The 21,988-nt window shown below is 35.8% G+C and overlaps 1 protein-coding gene across 5 annotated transcripts in view; it reads right to left on the reverse strand.

Annotated features, from left to right (window-relative positions):
• Positions 1–21,988, reverse strand: part of DMD (dystrophin) — a 2,094,983-nt gene that overhangs the window by 1,465,817 nt on the left and 607,178 nt on the right. For all 5 annotated transcript variants that reach the window (XM_032330377.1, XM_032330378.1, XM_032330375.1 and 2 more), the window contains exon 13: positions 6,075–6,194. In XM_032330377.1, coding sequence (XP_032186268.1) covers positions 6,075–6,194 — 120 coding nt within the window. The remainder of the gene's footprint in view (positions 1–6,074; positions 6,195–21,988) is intronic.

The following is a 21,988-nucleotide window of genomic DNA, read 5'->3' on the forward strand; positions in this document are numbered from 1 at the left end:
ACTTTGTATGCATGCCACTCCAACAGATCATCCAACAAAATAAATCCACCAAAGAATATGACTTAATAATGTCACATAATATTTGTACAAACTGTTTAATGTCATCTGATATACAGTTTTCATGTCTTGATTTTAGTGAATGTATTTTAGTTCTTAGAGACATTTCTTATCTTCAAAAATAATTTTTTATTCAATAAAGAATTTTATTAACTTTATCAAATGAGTGAGAAACTGAACATGCATAAATTTAATAAGCTGTTCTAAAATTGTATTTTCTAGGTTATTCTTCTGAAGAGGATGCTTGTCTATATACTTTCTTTTGATATACCTTTATTTTTCCATAATAGTAGATAGTAACTTCAAGATTAAGGTCATTTATCAAAATAGTCCAAATGCCTTTTATATACCAGAAACTCTCCTGGGCCCAGGCCTTAGACAACTTTAATACATCTAGTTGGGCTCTTAAGTGTTAACATGTATAGAAGAACATATCTATAAATGGGACTTCAATAGCTCTGACTTTTCTCTGAAAGATGTTTCCATTAGAACAACTTCTAGAACTAGACACCTGTTTTTGGTTCTTTTTTAATTAGAAACAAATATCTCTCCAAAACAACAGAAATTCTTTAAGCTCCATTTATAGTCCTTCTTAAGTTTTTCAAATACAAAAGACCCCATAGGACCTGCGCACCTTCCAAACACCTCCCTTACTTTGTTTTGAGTTCCTACTTAAATGCCACCTTCTCAAGTAAGCATACCCTGACCACCCCAGGGAAAATACTCCCTTCTCCAGTCTTTTCTTTATAGTTATCACCTTTTTCATAGTATAAAACTTGGTTATTTATTATGATGTGTGCTTAGAATGTAAGCTTCATAAAGAAATCATTTATGTTTTGCCTATGCTTTACCTCAAAGCTTAGACTTGGCTGGCATCTAGAAGGCATGCAAGAAATATTTATTGAATGAATAAATGTTGTTCTTCTGTACAGAACACCTTCCTACACTTTACTATTGCCTAATTAACCTCTACTTTCTTGACCTTCTAGAGCAAGAAAGGTCATCCAGCAATGTCTATTTTTGTCCCACTGAATACATCATGGCCATAATTATACATTTCATTGTACTTTAATAGTGCAGGTCCAGAAGGGCAGATGCCTTGGCTATTTCCCTTGCTTCTCCCTGCCATTGTAGTTCCAGCTGTCATCCAGGCAGAGGGCTGCTGCTCAATACACTTTTGTTAAATGAATTTTGGTGGAGTTGTGCATCACACATCAATTCTAATTCTTAGGTAAGCCCCTTCTATCTGCCAAGTCTCTTCGAACACCACTCTTCTGAACCTCAGAGCTGTAGCCAAATGTGCCTTTTCAGTTCCCTGAGGATGCCTTGATCACTTGATCTACTCTTTCTCCTTCCTGGAAACTACCCATCTCCACCTAGCTCCTTTATACACCCTTTATACAGTTCCCTTTGACATATCCTTTAGACCCTAACTTAAACACTTTCCTAGGGAATCATCTTTTGCCCTCAAATTTCAGTTGAAGTCTTATTAGTGCATTGTCACAAAATCTTATTTCTTTCCTTCAGAGAAATAGGTTCTGTCCATTCTTAAATATTTGGTCATTTAAAAAAAAATTTTAAATTTATTTTCAGCATAACAATATTCATTGTTTTTGTACCACACCCAGTGCTCCATGCAATCCGTGCCCTCTCTAATACCAACCACCTGGTTCCCCCAACCTCCCACCCCCTGCCCTTTCGTTTTTCCAAGTCCATAGTCTCTCATGGTTCACCTCCCCTTCCAATTTCCCTCAAATCCCTTCTCCTCTCTAACTCCCCTTGTCCTCTATGCTATTTGTTATGCTCCACAAATAAGTGAAACCATATGATAATTGACTCTCTGCTTGACTTATTTCACTCAGCATAATCTCTTCCAGTCCCGTCCATGTTGCTACAAAAGTTGGGTATTCATCCTTTCTGATGGAGGCATAATACTCCATAGTGTATATGGACCACATCTTCCTTATCCATTCGTCCGCTGAAGTACATCTTGGTTCTTTCCACAGTTTGGAGACCGTGGCCATTGCTGCTATAAACATTGGGGTACAGATGGCCCTTCTTTTCACTACATCTGTATCTTTGGGGTGTATACCCAGGAGTGCAATTGCAGGGTTATAGGGAAGTCCTATTTTTAATTTCTTGAGGAATCTCCACACTGTTCTCCAAAGTGACTGCACCAACTTGCATTCCCACCAACAGTGGAAGAGGGTTCCCCTTTCTCCACATCCTCTCCAACACTTGTTGTTTCCTGTCCTGCTAATTTTGGCCATAGCACCAAAAACCATAAGATACCTGGGAATATTTGGTCATTTTTGTTAATATCTGATTAAGGTTTATTTTCTCCACGAGACTGCAAGAACCAAGAGAGCAGTCACCATGCCTACCATGCCTACCATGGTGACCATGGATGAAAAGAATTAGCATTTGATTTCAAAGAAGGAGCATGAGAAATGGCTACCACTGTTTCTAGTTTCCAAAGAAGGCAGCAGGCTCACAGATTATTCACTCTTGACCCAGGAAAATAATGACAAATTCTCTTTTTGTTTACTGTTTTACCTCTGTTACCCAGCACAATCCCTGGGACATAATAAGAACATAGCAAATATTCACTGAAAAAATGAAAAACAGAATGTAGATGCTTAGAAAGAGATATGATAATGTCCTCCTGGACTGAATACTCTACATAAATTACTAATCTCAGTTATTTAGTCAAGCTATTTCTCAATAAAATCAGTTAAATGGCATCATTGCTTATAAATCAGGCTCTCTATGTATTGACATCATAGAAACTGCTAAAGCTAAGGACAAGTTTATGACCTGTGGTGACATTGCTGAGGGACAAGTTGAATCTCTGAGAATCAAATTAATTTACAACAGACTGTGCTTTTCAGAATATTGTCCTTCATAAACCATGCTATCTTTCAGCATCCCTAAGCATATGTTCTGACCTTTGTTTTTCTTCAAACCTTTTAACAGAAAGGTTTCTAAGTCTTTTTAAAAAGTTAGAGAAAAATGGGGCACCTGGGTGGCTTAGTCAGTTAAGTGTCTTCCTTCAGCTCAGGTCATGATCCCAGCCCTGTATCAGGCTCCCTGCTCCATGGGGAGCCTGTTTTTCCCTCTCTGTCTTCCTGCTACTCCCCCCTGTTCATGCTCATTCTTTCTTTCTCTCTGTCAAATAACAATAAAATATTTTTTTTAAAAAAAGTTAGAGAAAATACAACTTACAATAACGTTCATAGAATTAAGTCAACACATGTAAAAATATTCTATGAGGAATATTTTCAGAGTTTTAAATCCAGATGATAAGAACACATCCCTCTATCATTGTACTAAATCAAGGACTTCCCTTTCTAGTTTGCTCCATTTGCATCTCCTAACTAAAGACCAGTGGGTATCCATGTGGGGGCCCTGGATGGTGCCTCAGCACACAGGAGCAAAACAGATGAAGGCACTGTAATGGTGGAAAATGGGGGAGTGGGATAAACATTCAATACAACAAGCTGAGAGGAATAAGCTATAGATGACCAGACCTAGCTCCAACAAGAGCCCTTGAGGATCCTTCTTAGATCCCTGCCAATTTTGTATTTCCTTCTGTTTGTGCTTCAGTTTTGTCCCTTGTATAGAGGCCACATACCTATTTTTCTTTCCTCAAATTCTTCCTATCCTAACAGAATTCCTCTGGGCCCTGTATAAGACACAATAATAGTTCATGGTTTCTGAAGCACACACAGAATTCTTATTACACGCAAAGAATCCTTGTGTTGTTGTCAAAGTGACTACTCCAATGTATTGGTTTATCTGTCTCTTTATCCTTTATTATTTCTCCTATCTTCTTCCTTCTCTGCCATCTTCTCTTTCTCTTCCCCTTTCTTTTAAAAATCCAACTAGGTTAAGACTATATTATGTCATTTGCAAAGAACCTAAGAAAGAATCACCAAAATGTCAAAGTCAGGGGAGCACCCACCATTCCAGAGCAAGTTAAACCAATGGTCAAGTAGGTATAGAATTCAAGCTTGGATTCCTCTAAGACTGAGAAAAGTGATGGGATGAGAAGAAAGAAATGTTCAAGCCAGGGTGTTCTCTCCAAGGAATTCCTTCTAACCCTGCCCTTTCAGACTCTAGTCTAGATTATCTAAAAGTCAGGTCAGAGTAAGGAGGCATATAGAAGGAAATGAGGATATCAAAAGGGAAAAGGGGGTCACAGGGAAAAGAGAAAGCTGGAAGGCAGTAGTCAACACTATTTAATAGTGAAACAATCATGGACAAATACAGAAGAAACCATATGATTTAAGAGAAGCCAATACACACACAGTATCTTAGTAAGTATCTCTGAGCCAATGAAAGCAAGTAGGATAATAAATATAGAAAAGCTTAGGGCTGCATCTCTTAATTTATCCTATGTAAGCTCTAACCCCGTCACCATCTGTGAGTACTATAGATGGTTTTTCAAGGTGGCTTAGCCCCACAGACATTATCCCAGAATGATTACATTCCAAAGCTAGTTGTATTAGGTTTGGTAATACCAAAGTAGATGTTTCACAGTTTTGGGGTTAACTAGAAATAGTCTATGACTTAGAAAATGTTGGCCTTGATTTTTTCCTAACCAGTCTCCCTCCCAACTTCTGCCCCCAACCTCCTTCTACCTTTTCTGAAAATTTCTGAGGAATGCTGAGTATTCAATTTTTACCCATCTGTAATTATCTACAACACTATTTTATGAGAACTACAGAATTCCTTCCAATGTTTATAGCAGTGGCCTATCAATACAGTCCTTTACCTGGCCATGAGTATGTATGTGTACAATACATCTGATCATATACATGATGATATATTATAATAGCAGGTGTCATAAGCCTTTTTATGTCTGTAATCCCTGCAACTTCATTTAATCATAAACAACATGAGTGACTAATTTATGTTAAATGATCTATTGTAGTGGTTTAAGAATTTTCTTTTTGTTGTTTAATGATAGAGAAGAAGATACCATTGTTAGAGACAAGAAGTTTAAGGCAGTAACCTGAGAAAATGACATTTTACTGGGATAAAAAAACAATTCACACAAAGAAAGAAGAAAGCAGAGATAAGGCTTTAAGAAACTTATAAGTAGGTAAGATTAACTATGTTTAGAACAACCTTGTGCTGATAAAGCTATTTAAAGTCAAATTGATTGGATCCTTAGACATGTCAGACTATTGGCCCCTCACAATCACAAGGAAAAGGCAGGCATTTCATGGGTAAAGTGAATGCCTCAAGTATAATTGGTAGGGGTGTGTGTGTGTGTGTGTGTGTGTGTGTGTGTATCTGTCACATTCAGAACAGTAAATTGTATTTTTCCTTAATGTTGATATTTTGGTGTATGTACATATGTTTTGTTGAAAATGTTTTCAATTTTTTTAACGGTAAAATGTTTCCAATTAGGAAGAAAAATAAAAATATGAAAATACACAACTTACTTTTTGTTAATGGCACTGGTTATGTTTCAAGGATATAATTACATGACTCAGGTTGAATGAGGGACTGAAAGGCTAAGTATCTCCTCCAATAAAACTCTAGAACTTAAATATCTTGTTATGTCCTCATCAAGTCTATAACTGAAGTTTTCCAGGAAAAAAAAAATACGAAGGTGTTCAGCTTCTCATGATTTGATTGAATGTGATCCCTTTTTTTTTCTTTTTAACTTTTGTCCTCTATTTAACTGTAGCTTTTAAGAGGACATAACCGATATTTCTCTGACCAGTTCTCTAATACAGGTTATTCATCTATAATTAAAAAAAAAAAAGTGGAACTGCCTTCATATATTTCTCCAAAGTCCAGGAAGCTAGTGAGAACAAACAGTGGATAGTTAATGAAAGGGAAATGTGTACAAATGGGACATAATTTGACTTAGTTTAAATAAATATATTGTATTGTAAATATTTATAATATACAAATTATATTATACATTTTCTAAATATTTCATGAATTGCAATTAATTATTTTGAATGACACAGTTAGTGTATTAAAGAAAATAACCTGACCTTCAGTTGTTCTTCCAAAGCAGCGGTTGCATGGTCTCCACTAGATTCATCGACCACCACCACCATGTGAGTGAGAGAATTGACCCTGACTTGTTCCTGTTCTAAGTCTTCTTGAAGCACCTGTAAGATTAAAAAATTAAAAGCAATTAGAATAATAGTCTCCTGAACTGAATGCCAGAAAACATTTTCCCCAAATGTGTGGGATTTAATTTCTGTCATGTTTTGGGTAATGTAATTTTTTATTAAACCAGAACCATTCCAAGCAAATTTTCTGCTATGGTGCTCACCAAAATTAGCACATTTCTACTGTCAACTGAACGTGGAAGTACACAGAGGGAGCATCTGTTGAGAAAAGCATGGTAGGTTGTTCTACACCTTATTCCACCTACTCTCACCTTCTTCAGGACTTTATTCCTAGAATTACCTGCTGTCTCACATCTTCTGCATCTCCTCTACTGAAGCTCACCATTATCAACTGTAACAAGATAAACTCTCTTGAAGTAAAGAACCCTTCCTGCTACTGCCTTATTATTTGTTCCCCTTCACTGAAAAATATTTTGTTTTCTACACTTACTCTTGCCATTTCCTTATCCTACTATTCTCTTTGACTGAAGATCAATAAACTTTTGCTGAATGAATGGTGCCAGGCAGAGGGGTAAGGGCAAATGCACAAATGCGTTTGGATAAAGATTACAATCTAATAGGAGGGATTTGCTTTTGAAAAACTGTAATTACAACTACATTGACATCATATATAACCATAAAATGGTAGTCTAATCTTTCAAAAATCATAGTATACAACTTTTTTTAAATAAAGATAAACAGGATAAACAGAGTGATAAATAGAGAAGGAGTAACAGAGAAGGATGCTCTAGAACTGAGACATCTTGCCTGGGAGCTCCAGTTCCCTCAAGTCCTTATCACATTACCCTCATTGTGATTACAAAATCCTTCATGGGTACCCAAAATGTCTCATCAGCTAGTTTGCTCCCTGGAATAAACGTTTTTATTATATAATATAAGAATGGAGAAACAGGTTTGGGACAAGGTCTGTTAATTTCTGGAAAATCTGTAGTCCTTTCCTGTTAGACAATGATGTTTGGTACCTATCAGACCAGCTCATTGTTATGCAAACCCTATGGTAGATGTAAGCAAACTTATTTGGGATTGGTCACAGCACAAACTCAAAAACATGAGCATTTTTATCCTAGGACTTTCATTTTTTGAGTCTCAATATTTTAGAGCACTATCAAATCACTTACTTTTAGTTCCTCTCTCTAGATTTTCATGCCGTATTTTCAAGTGAAGCAATTTAAAATAAAATGACTATGCATTTATTTTGTGTGTGGAGTCTATACTGCCTATCACGCTTTTGACATTCCAGAGCTTACACCGGGTAATAAAACTCTTTCTGCCATGAGGCTGAAAATGGAAACATTAACATTCAGAATTGTCCTTGAAAGTTATATTGAGTCTATGTTTTCTGAGTTATATAAGGCAAGACTGGAAGCATTTCAACTGTGTCATCCAGAAATTGTAAAAATAATTAGAATAATATTTTGGTGGCCATAAGTTCATTTCCTTAATCTGTCCAAATTCTTTCTCCCTACCATTCAAGTATGAGAGTATACACAATCACATGTATTAAAAACAACTAGGAAATAATGCTATATTGCTTACATTTTTACATCTAAATATTTGTTTTCACTGGTTTAATATATCTTAATAAAGGAACTTGAGAAAAATCATCATTTTATTGTGAAGTACTAATTTTAAAACTGGGTTTGGTCTTTCTAAATCATATGTGATCAAATGTACTACTTATTTTCTCCAGCATTTAGATTTCTGATTTTGTTTCACTTATCTAATTGCTTTATAATCAGAAATTACATTCTTGCCATATTTTCCCCCCAGGGAAGATTGGTTTGTTTATTTAACTTTCTATTGTGAAGAATTTGAAACATACACTAAAGTCAAAAAAAATATTAAAGTTCATGTGCTGACCACCAGACCTAACTTCCATCAACCCAAGGCTGGTTCTCTCTATCCACGCCTCATCCCCTATTATTTTTTTGCAAAATTTAAATGTTATGTGACATTCTTAATTTAAGTATATAATTCTAAGAATAGTCACTATTTTGAACATAATCACAAGAGTACAATTTTGGGTCAAAAAACCAATAATTTCTTAATATTACTATTTAAATTTCAGATTATCTGAATTTATGTCATTTCAAAAATGACATAATATTTTCAATTTGTTTGAATCAAAATTCAAATAAAATTCACACCATGTGTCTCGTCTCTTAAATCTCTTCTGATCTATAAGATTCCACTCCCATCTCTTTTCTAATTTATTTAATTTGCTGTATTATATTGTATCGTATTGTATTCTAATTCCAGTATAGTTAATACACGGTGTTATATTAGTTTCAGGTGTACAATATAGTGATTCAACAATTCCATATGTTACTCAGTGCACATCAAGATAAGTGTACTCTTTTTTTTTGGTCAAAGGAAATTTTTATTGTTTATTGTGTTATGTTAGTCCCATAAATACATTGCCATTCTTATTTAAATTTTATGCTTTTGCAGGAGTGCTAACACAGAGAATGACTAAAGCTAGTTGTGGGTTGATAGCTTCAAAATCAAACATAAGACCTATGAGGATTTATAGTGAGTAAAGGGAAACAAAGGAACATGGGAAAGGCACTCCACAGTGCCTCAAATTCTTGGAAGAGAGCACAGCACCAGGGGATATTAGCATTTACTATTTGATTTAAGTTATTTCCAGTACTTCTTTTTCTCTTCTATGACTTTTTTCAAATTATACCTCTTCTTATACTCATAATCATGGATTAAAACAAAAAGGGTTAAACTTAACTTTTCTGAGCATACTCCATAGCCTCAAAACGGATTGCAAGGAGCACTGGGTGTGGTGAAAAAATAATGAATACTGTTTTTTATGAAAATAAATTAATTAATTTAAAAAAAAAGAAGCCACTGAAAGATTATAATCATATTTCCTATTTCCTCAGATCTGCCCCCTGAAAATAAATAGAATGCATATCACAGTATTTGTTAATGCCCCCAGTAACATCAAAAGACAAAAGACTATAAAACATCCAATGTCTAGAGTTCATTTTTTTAAAAAAAGTTGATTCTTGGAAGGAGCAAAAATGTCACTACAGAGAGTTGGGATTAAAAAGTTAAATTTTTCTGCTCACCTACATATCCACGAATAAGGGCCTAGATCATTGGTAGAAACTAGGCCTTCCTGCTTCCCTCTTTGAGAAAATACAGATTTCAAAGATTACTAATTTTTAAAATACATCACAATTTTTAAAACTATTTTAAAATGAATTTTAATTAAGTATTTCTTATGGATTTGTATTTCTCTTAGCTGGATATATACAGTAGAGATTTACAGTAGATTTGCTAATTGATCCTGAATTATGAGCCAAATTATTCAAAATATAGATATATACCCAGAGAAGTATGCTAACATTTTTCATATCAGGAAATAATACTTTCAAATTGAAAGGCTGTAATATGATTGTTAGAGTACGCTTTTCTTGCCTAAAAGCATATAAATTATTTACAGAAACACAAGTACATGCTAGGTATTTTATTAGTATTTCTTGCCATTATTTTTATTCAAGTAATGCATTTGTTACACTTACCAGATGAAAAAAAATTCAGGCTCCTAATTATATTTCTATACCATTATTAGATAGATACAAATGTCAGCAATGTTTGTTCTCTAATGTCAACAAACAATCTCTTTTTTCCTTATGACAAGAGAAAAGGCCAACAGTGAAATTTAACATTAAAAATGCTCAGATTTGATGAACAGATTTTGTTATACCTCTGTAAATAATTCTATTTCTTGTAAATTATTCTGTAGTTAAAGGTCCTGACCAAATTTGTTATTCCCTTAGTACATATTCACAATTTTGTGACTTAAATATGACTTTTCTTCTATTCCCTTCAAATGTCATCAGTAGTAGTGAACCCTTCTTGCCCTGACCCATGTCAACTTGTTTTTCATTTTTTTTTAAAGATTTTATTTATTTATTTGACAGAGAGAGATCACAAGTAGACAGAGAGGCAGGCAGAGAGAGAGAGAGGAGGAAGCAGGCTCCCTGCTGAGCAAAGAGCCCGATGTGGGACTCGATCCCAGGACCCTGAGACCATGACCGGAGCCGAAGGCAGCGGCTTAACCCACTGAGCCATCCAGGCGCCCCTCAACTTGTTTTTCAAAAACTGGCTCAGAATGATCACTGAGGAAGAGTCACTTTAATGTTTACTCCAAATTTAAGTGGTTTAACTCTTCATTAGCACACAGGTAAAGTAATGCTTGGAAAATAAAGGAATGGGAATATGTAAGGCTAGGGAATTATTAGATTTGATGTGCAGAGGTGAAGATGAACCATTAATAGAAACTTAGAGAAAGAGAACACAAAAACAAGGTCTCTCATAATCTGTCTAAGAGGTTCTACAATACTTCCCTTGGCCATAGTATATGCTTAGTAACATGCCTACATGCATACACTATTTCATAACTTCTACTTCAAAGATCAACCAACATAAAATTGCCAACACCAAGTCTTACATGAACACACATGTGGACATGTACACACGTACACACACACACACACACACACATATATATACACATCTAGAAACAACACAGATCATATGCTATGCATGGATGCTAAGACCATCTGCTGCCTCCCAGGTATTACTTTAAATTGGTGAGTGCTGTGAATTATGTAAGACTAATGATTATATATCTGTATCCCTGAAGCAAATAATAAATTATATGTTAAATAAAACAATTAATATAATTAAAAGATGTTCAACAAAATATAAAATTTAAGTAATCTGCTGAATTTTAGTTTAGCCTAAGAAAAAGTACACAAAAAGAAAGGAGGATGAGAACAAAACTGTATCACATAGAAAATTTGCAAAAAGTCTTAAGAATTTGAAGAGTTTCTAGAAACATGGGATAAGACCAATGCCTAGGAAAACAGTATTTTAAAAAATATATATTTCAGGAACAACAACAATAAGTCTCTAGATATTTATGAACAATTAGCTAATGCAATACATCTTGATATGAACTGACTTCATTTTCAGATAAAAACATCCTGGCCAAATCAGGAAAATTTATGATTTCTTAAGAAATGATGAGAAGGTAGGCAACTTATCCTTCTATTTCACCTTTTCTCTTATGGCCATTCTTACTTCCGTCTTTCCATCAGCTCTACACTGGTCTAGGCTCTGTAGCTCCTGCTTCCCTGAGAGAAATGATCTGGAAATGACTTGTCATTTTATTTTCTGTCCAATATTCACTTTGCTAAGCCTGACTGGACACAGTGCAGTCCAGTTCTTCAGGAGGATCTATTTATAGTATGTAATTTTGTTGTACACTTGCAGAATATTTTTTAAAAAGCTACCTCAACAGGCCTTCCTAGAAGACCTTTTATTTTGATATCCATTTACTAAATGTGATTGTATAGTTATATTAGTCTTTATATCAGAACCCACTCTTTTTTACCTTCTTGTTAGAAATAAATGTTTATGTTTCAGCCAATTCCTAAGCTACCAAAGGTGGGCTCTAAAGAATATTTCAAAGACCTCTGAAAGATTTTAAAAACCTAAATATTCCCACCTAAATCTTCCCAAGTGCAAAATGAGAGTTCAAGAAATATGAAAAATTGTTTTAAAAACAGAGTTGGTAATTAATGTATTCTACCTTGTTTGAGGTTTAAGTAGAATAGGGTATGGTATGGATGAAAGACTACTAAAAATCTATGCATGTTTAATGGTGTGGGATATGAAGTCAGATTTCCTGGGTTTGATTTCTGGATGCATTGCTAGCCAGTTATGTGACCTTGAGAAAGTTTTCAATCACATCAAGCCTCAACTTACTAATTTTCAAACTTGGGATAATAAGAGTACCTATCTCTTTACGTGGTTAGGAATTCTGAATATGATATAATTGCTTAGCACGTTGCCTGACACACAGCATGAACTCCCTAAACATTAACAGCTAGTACTAAAATTTCACATTTAGGCACATTCAGAACAAAGACTTCAAAGGCCTACTGCAAGAAGCCAATAGTCACCTCATTCACCCTCATCTAATTCCTGCTGTCTATCATCTTCTAATACATACCATAAGTACAAAAAGGGTGTGCTCTTGGAAATTCGGGAATGAAGGGCTGAAGTTATAGCCAATATTTAGGATTTGGAAAAATATAAAATAAATTTTATTTTATTCTATAAGACAAAACTGACTTTTTTTTATTATGTTCATTTAGCCACTGTATAGTACATCATTAGTTTTTGACGTAGTGTTCAGTGATTCATTAGTTACATATAAACACCCAGTGCTCATCAGAGAATACAGTAGTAAGACTTTAACTTCCAAACTATTATATGAGACTAACAACAGAAGCTTTAACCTAACTGACCTAGTGATCACCTACATTGCTAAAAAAATGAGTATGGTCAGAAAAGGTATATGATGGGGGAAGGAGGACAGACCCTAATCACCAGATAATAGACTTCAATTCTCATACTTTTCCTCCTTCCTCTGTAATCCATGCATGCAGGCATCCATACACCCTACCCATAGTTACACTGCGGAAAACAGCAATTAAAGTGAACACTAAGAAAATATAATAAATATCATGCCTTTAGCCTAACAATAATTAATGAAAAAGAAAAGAACAGGAATATTGAGAGAGAGGGGCAAGGTGGAAGTTTTCAGACAGAGCACAAAGGAAGTGATATGCATGTCAATGTGATATTCCCTTCTACTGATTATCCTTCTGCTCAGACACCACTGCTAAACTCATCATAAGCCTATTATGTTTTATGTTCCCTTTCTAGTTCCTTTTGCCCTAATTTTAAAGAAAGAGCTACAGGATTAACGCTGAAAATCATTTCCTTAACCATTTTAAATCTGAGCACTTCATCTGCAGTTACCACTAATGTGCTTTTTCCCCATTGCTTACTCTGAGTCTGAGGATCTACATACAGTCTCTCCATCTCTTCCATCTAAACATTCCCAAGCCAGGGAAAATCAAGTGCCATACTTGCCCAATCTCCTTGCTACTCTCTGCATTTGATCTAGCCTCTAGGATAGCTACTGGAGTCCAACTTCCTTGGAATCTAAGAAAAAAGGTCAAGATGGAAAGCCAGAATCTGTTGATTACTATTTAATTTACCTCAAGCAATTCTTTAACCTCACTGAACACAATGGAGTATTACTCAGCCATCAGAAAGGATGAACACCCACCATTTGCATCAACATGGATGGAACTGGAAGGGATTACAATACATAAGTCAGGTAGAGAAAGACAATTCTATGGTTTCACTCATATGTGGAACATGAGGAATACTGTGGAGGTCCACCAGGAAAGAAAGGGAAAACTGAATGGGAAGAAATCAGAGAGGGAGACAAAAAATGGGAGACTCTGGACTCCAAGAACCAAACTGAGGGTTACAGAATGGAAGGGGGTGGGGGATGCGGGATAACCAGGTGATGAGTATTAAGGAGAACATATGTTGTGATGAGCCCCGAGTATTATATGCAACTAATGAATCATTTAACACTACATCAAAAAAGAATGGATGAAGGACCTCAATGTGCGAAAGGAATCCATCAAAATCCTTGAGGAGAACACAGGCAGCAACCTCTTTGACCTCAACCGCAGCAACATCTTCCTAGGAACAACGCAAAAGGCAAGGGAAGCAAGGGCAAAAATGAACTATTGGGATTTCATCAAGATCAAAAGCTTTTGCACAGCAAAGGAAACAGTTAACAAAATCAAAAGACAACTGACAGAATGGGAGAAGATATTTGCAAATGACATATCAGATAAAGGACTAGTGTCCAGAATCTATAAAGAACTTAGCAAACTCAACACCCAAAGAACAAATAATCCAATCAAGAAATGGGCAGAGGACATGAACAGACATTTCTGCAAAGAAGACATCCAGATGGCCAACAGACACATGAAAAAGTGCTCCATATCACTCGGCATCAGGGAAATACAAATCAAAACCACAATGAGATATCACCTCACACCAGTCAGAATGGCTAAAATCAACAAGTCAGGAAATGACAGATGCTGGCGAGGATGCGGAGAAAGGGGAACCCTCCTACACTGTTGGTGGGAATGCAAGCTGGTGCAGCCACTCTGGAAAACAGCATGGAGGTTCCTCAAAATGTTGAAAATAGAACTGCCCTATGACCCAGCAATTGCACTATTGGGTATTTACCCTAAGGATACAAACGCAGTGATCCGAAGGGGCATGTGCACCCGAATGTTTATAGCAGCAATGTCCACAATAGCCAAACTATGGAAAGAACCTAGATGTCCATCAACAGATGAATGGATCAAGAAGATGTGGTATATATACACAATGGAATACTATGCAGCCATCAAAAGAAATGAAATCTTGCCATTTGCGACAACATGGATGGAACTAGAGCATATCATGCTTAGCGAAATAAGTCAAGCAGAGAAAGACAACTGTCATATGATCTCCCTGATATGAGGAAGTGGTGATGCAACATGGGGGCTTAAGTGGGTAGGAGAAGAATAAATGAAACAAGATGGGATTGGGAGGGAGACAAACCATAAGTGACTTTTAATCTCACAAAACAAACTGAGGGTTGCTGGGGGGAGGGGGTTTGGGAGAAGGGGGTGGGATTATGGACATTGGGGAGGGTATGTGCTTTGGTGAGTGCTGTGAAGTGTGTAAACCTGGTGATTCACAGACCTGTACCCCTGGGGATAGAGTATTATGCCTCCATCAGAAAGGATGAATACCCAACTTTTGTAGCAACATGGACGGGACTGGAAGAGATTATGCTGAGTGAAATAAGTCAAGCAGAGAGAGTCAATTATCATATGGTTTCACTTATTTGTGGAGCATAACAAATAGCATGGAGGACATGGGGACTTAGAGTGGAGAAGGGAGTTGGGGGAAATTGGAAGCGGAGGTGAACCATGAGAGACTATAGACTCTGAAAAACAATCTGAGGGTTTTGAAGGGACGGGGGGTGGGTGGTTGGGGTACCAGGTGGTGGGTATTATAGAGGGCACGGATTGCATGGAGCACGGGGTGTGGTGCAAAAATAATGAATACTGTTATGCTGGAAATAAAAAAAAAAAAAAACTAATGATGTACTATATGCCAGTTAACTGAATGTAATAACATCAAAAAAAAAGAACACAAAGAGGGAGAAATCAATCAATCAATAAATCAGTCCCTCCAGGACAGGTTTAGGACTGGAATTAAATGCAATAATACTTTAGAATCAGCTACCATAAAACTTAGAGTTGGTGGGTGGTGATAAAATGCTGATTCTTCTTCTAGTTCTGACACTATCACTTTATTATTCAATTTTTAGACTAAGATCCATGGAAACAGTCTCTCTGGGCATCAGTATTTACTACCAAATCTTTCAATAATCACATCATATATTTTCTAATTACTATATACACTTAGTGTACTAAAACTACAGAACATCATATTAAAAATATCAAATTTAGGGGCTCCTGGGTGACTCAGTTGGTTAAGTGTCTGACTCTTGGTTTCAGTTCAGGTCTTGATCTCAGATTGGTGAGGTTAAGCTCCGAGTTGGCCTCCACGCTCAGTGGGGAGTCTGCTTGAGATTCTTTCCCTCTCCCCTCCGTGCTCTCTCTCTCTCTTTCTCTCTCTGCCATGGAACCCTACAGCAAAAACTAATGATGTACTGTAGAGTGACTAGCATAACATAATAAAATATTGAATCTAAACTATTATCCAGTATAAATTAACTCTACAATCTGTAGTTCCATTAAAAAACAGAGTACTACTGGGACACCTCAGTGGCTCAGTTGGTTAAGCCACTGCCTTCAGCTCAGGTCATGATCCCAGAGTCCTGGGATCAAGGCCCACATCGGGATCCTTACTCATCAGGGAGCCTGCTTCTCTCTTTGCCTTTGCCTGCCAATCTGCCTGCTTGTGCTTTCTGTCTCTCTCTCTCTCTGACAAATAAATAAATAAATAAATAAATAAATAAATAAATAAATAAATAAATAAATAAATAAATAAATAACAGAGTACTACCAATTGTACTACTAGAAATCATTTTGCTTATAACAGAACTATTAAACGCAAAATTATAGTACACTGTAGTTACCAATTTTATATTACTTAGAAAGAGACACAGTAAATTTTTTTTAATTAAAAAAAGAGACACAGTGTCATATTCAACCTTATTTTTTTTTAAGATTTTATTTATTTATTTGACAGAGAAAGATCACAGGTAGGCAGAGAGAGAGAGAGAGAGGGAAGCAGGCTCCCCGTCGAGCGGAGAGCTGGATGCGGAACTCGATCCCAGGACCCTGAGACCATGACCTGAGCCAAAGGCAGCGGCTTAACCCACTGAGCCACCCAGTTGCCCCTCAACATTATTTTTAATGAGACTGGATTTATAGTCTTTTGTCATAAGACACATGAATATATTTTTCAAGAAAAATTACTTTCTTAAAACTCATATTATCATATCTTTTGTGACTTTCTTGTGAAAAATTTTCTCCTAAAATGCATTATAAAATGTTTTATACATGTAAATAATTCATTTACATTATTAATATTGCATTACCTATTCAAGGAAACTGAAATTAATTGGTATTGGCTCAGAAAAACAGAGATACTTTACATTAGAATAATTCCTTAAGTGAGAGATAGAGTCATCTGTTTTCCTTTTTGTTTTCTTTACCCCCCTCAGAGCCAGAAACTTCTAATAAAGAAATATTATAGGAGAAATTAAGAATAAAAAAATAAAGCTAGTGTCTCTAAGAGTATGGTGTCTTGGATAGTTTTATTTCAGTAGATGTACTGATGTATTTTAAAACAAGGCTGTGATATTTTGAGCAATGTAATGTTACTGAATCAGTATTCAGTGATTTTTAATGAACCAATTAGTAATCTCTTAGCTGGAATAGCTTGATTTGTTAAAAGAATGTGAGCATGATTTTATCATCATTATTATTATTTTAATTAAATTAATAGCCTATCTAGTATGTAAAGTTATCCTTGGAATCTGCTGCTTGCTTTTAGCATAGAGATGGGAAATTAGACGCCTTCTCAAGTAGATTTTATTTATTTTTTATTATTATTTTTATTATGTTATGTTAGTCACCATACATTATATCATTAGTTTTTGATGTAGTGTTCCATGATTCATTGTTTAAATATAACAGACAGTGCTCCATGCAATATGTGGCCTCCTTACTACCCATCAAGTAGATTTTAAGAAATTAAAACTGAGATCTGGCAAATACAATTCAGTTGAATATGAAGAGTGATACTGTCTTTTTCTAATTTAACATGCCACTTCCTGATATCAAAAGAATGCTATTATCACACAAATCAATCTCATTTGGCTTGGAGACATGTCCAATGTTATACTGTTAATATACAATAAGTAATAGCTAAGATCATTCATATAATTCTAGGTACCAGGTATTATTCTAAGTGGTTTTTATTCAATTATGTGTCCAATGTTTTTATCATCCCTGTAAGGTCAATATCATCATAATCATTGTCCTGATTTCATACCTGGGGAAACTGAGGCATAAAATGGTTAAGTCACCTCTGTTAAGTAATTAACAGTAATTATCATCTTGCAAATGATAGAGTTACGTCTTCATCCTAGGCATTCTGGCTGCAGAGTCTATAATATACTGCCTCTATATTAGAGATATTAATACACTTAAATATGCATAAGAGATAGATAGTTATGTTTTGTATAATGGCACAACTTAAGGCCCATAAAAAGAAACTTAAACTGTTGTATGTTAAGTGTATGTGTATGTGTGTATACTCAGCCCTCTGGTGGTTCTAGCCCTCTGGTGACACCTCAATTCAACCTATTACGTTTAAACGACTACTACCACAAGGCTCACTTTAAAAATACACACACACACACATACACAATATGTGTATGTTCTTATTTTTTGAAAACAGTGTGAAGACAGAGTCATTTTAGCAATAAATGGTAATCAGAACAGTGTTTAATATGGGGTTTGGGGCATTAGTAGGAGGTTCAAGTGACTTTTTTCTGCGTGGTTTAGTTTCTTCAACTGTATTTAACTTCTCTCTCATGAATCCTTCCTATCTGGATATTCTCTCTTGGAACATATTTGTCATCATGCTGTATATGTGATATAGTCATGGGATCTCCCGCCTGAGAGAATACATGTTTTCCTCCCAGGGTTCCTATTCTGTGCCCCTTGAAGGTCAAGTAAGGTCTACATGGAATCCAAAAAAAAAAAAAAAAAAAAATAGAGGCCTTCTCTCTCCTTTCTTAATAAGAATCTGGAGGAAAAGATTAATTTATAAGGTCAGTTTAAAAAGGGGCCAACCAGACCTAATTTAGCCTGTGACTGAGGCCAAAGGGCAAAAAATCCTTATACTTTGTATTAACTTCACTATAATTCACAAGGCCACAGTTCTGCACACAAATTTAAGAATAGAGTCTTAGGATTACAGATAGTATAGTTTGCCCAGCTGGTCCACTCTTTACATATTCCTCACAAATTGATCACCCTGTGGCAGGTACCCAGCTAAAAAGTTGATTCCATCAAAAGGATTTCGTTTTCCACATAAGCAAGGGTTACAAGCTTGATTCCTATGGACATATCCAGGTATGACTCCTGGTGGAATCTTCTGTGATATTTACAAGGATGCTAAGATTGCAGTCACTGAAGAATTTTAACAGGAAATGAAATAGGGATAGACATAAAGAATAAATATAAGAGGTAGCAATAGGGCATCCAAGATATCTCTCCACATAACATGTGTTATAGATGTGTTCCTTCTTCATCTATGAGTTGTTTCCTTGCCCCTACTCATAATTTTTTAATTAAGTTGTCATATCCATGTGTCTGTAAGGAATCAATGATCAGGTTTCTGTATATGATAAAACTAGTCAGGACTGTTTAAAGTGTCTGCTCAAAAAAAAAAAAACATTTACAGAGAATCAGTTACATACTAAGTTCTTGGCTACATAGTGGAGAAACACGGAAGCCATCTCTCTGGTTCTCTGGCTGTAGCATAGTATTTTTTCATGATTATATTGTTTATCTTTATTGCCATAGCCATCAAACACCCATTACTTACTAGGTAAGTAAGGAAGGAAGGAAGGAAGACCCACTTACTAGGGTCAGAGGAAATAAAATGGAATTTCACAACATAACTAATAATATACTTTTAATCCTACTAAAGATGGAAGGAGAGCTAACCAGTTATTAAAAGCATGACTGGATTCCATGGCATTCTTAGGCTTTTCAGAATCCTGCTCTTCCCAATTACTGCATTTCTATCTTAGTACTGTCTATTTTTCAAAATCCAACTTTGCTTCCCAGTTGCCCAGTCTCACAATCTATTACTTCATGTCCTTTGCTCATTTCCTAAACTTAGTCCTGCTGGTCTGCTGTTGATTTCTGAAATGTGTCCTACACCTGTTAAGAATTTTCATTGACGGGGGGCCTGGGTGGTTCACCCGTTAAATGTCTGCCTCCGGATCAGGTCCTGATCCCAGAGTACTAGGATCGAGCCCCACATCAGGCTTTCTGCTCAGCAGGAGCCTGCTTCTCCCTCTCCTTGCTGCTCCCCCCGCTTGTGCGCTTGTACTCTCTCTCTCTCTCTCTCTCTGTCAAATAAATAAATAAATAAATAAATAAATAAATAAATAAATAAACTCTTAAGAAAAAAAGAAAAACAAAAAAATAATTTTCATTGACACTGCCTCCATTCAAACTCTATAGGCTTTCTGCAGTATCCTCCTACCATGTCTCCGGCTTCCTATTCATCTGTGCTCTGATTTATCTTACAAGATATATCTTCCTTAAAAATTTAAATAGATTTTCCTAAATAACTACTCTTCAGTTTAATTTCTCATCAATAATAGCTCCCTACTACACACTGAGTAACTCCAAATGCCTGAGTCTTAAATTCAAGACCCTCCACGATCAGGTTGTACTCTTCTAGCTCTGAGGATAGCACAACACATAATCTAGGCAAGTGACATACTCTACATTTTCCCCCCTCATTTCTTTTGCCCAACCAAGTCACTGGTTTTAATACTCCCAAGTCATTTGTCATATTCTGCCTTGTACAATGGTCACTTGTTTTCCATGTCTTTACCTGCTATACTAACATGTGAGTTTTCTGAAGAAGACTCCATATTTAGTAGGTCTCTGTATTCTTTAGAGCACCCATTGTGCTTTAGTGTTTGTTCATTGATATGGAACAGAACACAATGGAATAAAATGAAATCCCAGATCCTTTAGCAGGATTACACCTAAACCTCCTGATTACATGAACATCTAGATCATTTTAAAGGTCTCAGTCTTGGCAACTCTCGTGTTTGTGATTAACTAAGCTGCAAGGAAAGGATAGATGAGTGGGCTACTAAGAGTTCATTTAATTTGTAGTAATCAGTACTTAACCTAGAACATTCACTGAAGTCAGAATGTAGCACACATGTCATATTAATATCTGCAGATTCTAATAACTTTTATGGTAAGGACTTTGTTGATGCTGTTACTAAGTCAATGTAGATAATAACAAAAGTCTAAATTTCTCAAAAGAATTGGAAACTTGGCTAATACACTAAGCCTTAACCTTCATCTCAGGCTGACTGTGCTGTGAGACAAAAGGTTCCTCAGCCAAATAATTTCCTTTTGATTAAAAGCCCCTCCCAAATAGCCAATTTCCTTCCCATTAATGAATATCCAAGCCAACAATAGACCTTTATTCCCCAATAATACTGTCACTCCATCAAGGGGAATCCTTTCATTAATTATCAACATCACTAATAAAGTGTGACTCTTAAGACAAAAATAACCAACCAGAATTATTTCTACCATGTTCCTTCACAAGAGGAAGAAGTTCAATGTATTCATTCTTGAGATAATAACTTTTGGGTGACTCATATCTAAAGTAAACCTATAAAACTTCTCCCCAAAGCAACAGCTGTGAAGAGTGATTGGTTTTTCCAAGTTTTGCAGGAAAGTGAACTTTTCCCAGTGACCCAGAGTTAACACTTCAGCTACATTTAATAATAACCAACAATATAGAATAGATTGTTCTACCTTGCCTAATTGGCAGAGTCAGTAAAAGTGACTTATTTCCATGGCATTTCACAGTGATTGCACCTCTAGCCTGCCTCGTAATAAAATGCTGTTGAAATGAAGATACTAAAGGTCCTATCAATGAACATGGAGAAACATATCTGTAATATTCATGGCTTACTTACAAGATTTGCAATTTTTTTTTTTCTGTCCTCCAACCCAAGGAGAGCAAGAGAAAGGGCTAGAAGGAGGGAAAGAAGGAGGGAGGGAGGGAGGGAGAGAGAGAGAACAAGCCAGACTCTTCTGACCTGAGAAGAATTTAAATGGATTCCTGGCAAACAAAATCTGTTTTTTCTTTGATTTTGTCATCTGTAATCATCTCTTAGAAAAAGAGAGAAGAAAACTAAGGGATTTAATGTATATCTATACATAGCTAAAACCCCTAAAAGTTAACTTAGGTAAGGAATGTGGTGATGCAGCTGGGTGGAGCTGCTTTCTTCAGTACCAAGGTTACTAATGTATTTTGCTGTCAGAAGAAATTTCCTTATTTTCATTCACCTACAGTTCTTGGAAAGAAAAGCAGCAAAGTGAATCGATGACTATTTAAATAAGGCTTTAGTTTGAACCCAGTTATCTAGAGGAAGAACATTTATCTTTTTCTGTCTTATGAAGCATGGCAAGAATAACAACAACAAAAAAATACTCCTTTTAGTGTGTACTTTTAAGAAAGTAGGTTTCCCGTTTAAATTCAACTCTAGAGAA

Source organism: Mustela erminea, chromosome X (assembly GCF_009829155.1).
Source record: "Mustela erminea isolate mMusErm1 chromosome X, mMusErm1.Pri, whole genome shotgun sequence".
In the NCBI taxonomy this organism is placed as follows: domain Eukaryota; kingdom Metazoa; phylum Chordata; class Mammalia; order Carnivora; family Mustelidae; genus Mustela; species Mustela erminea.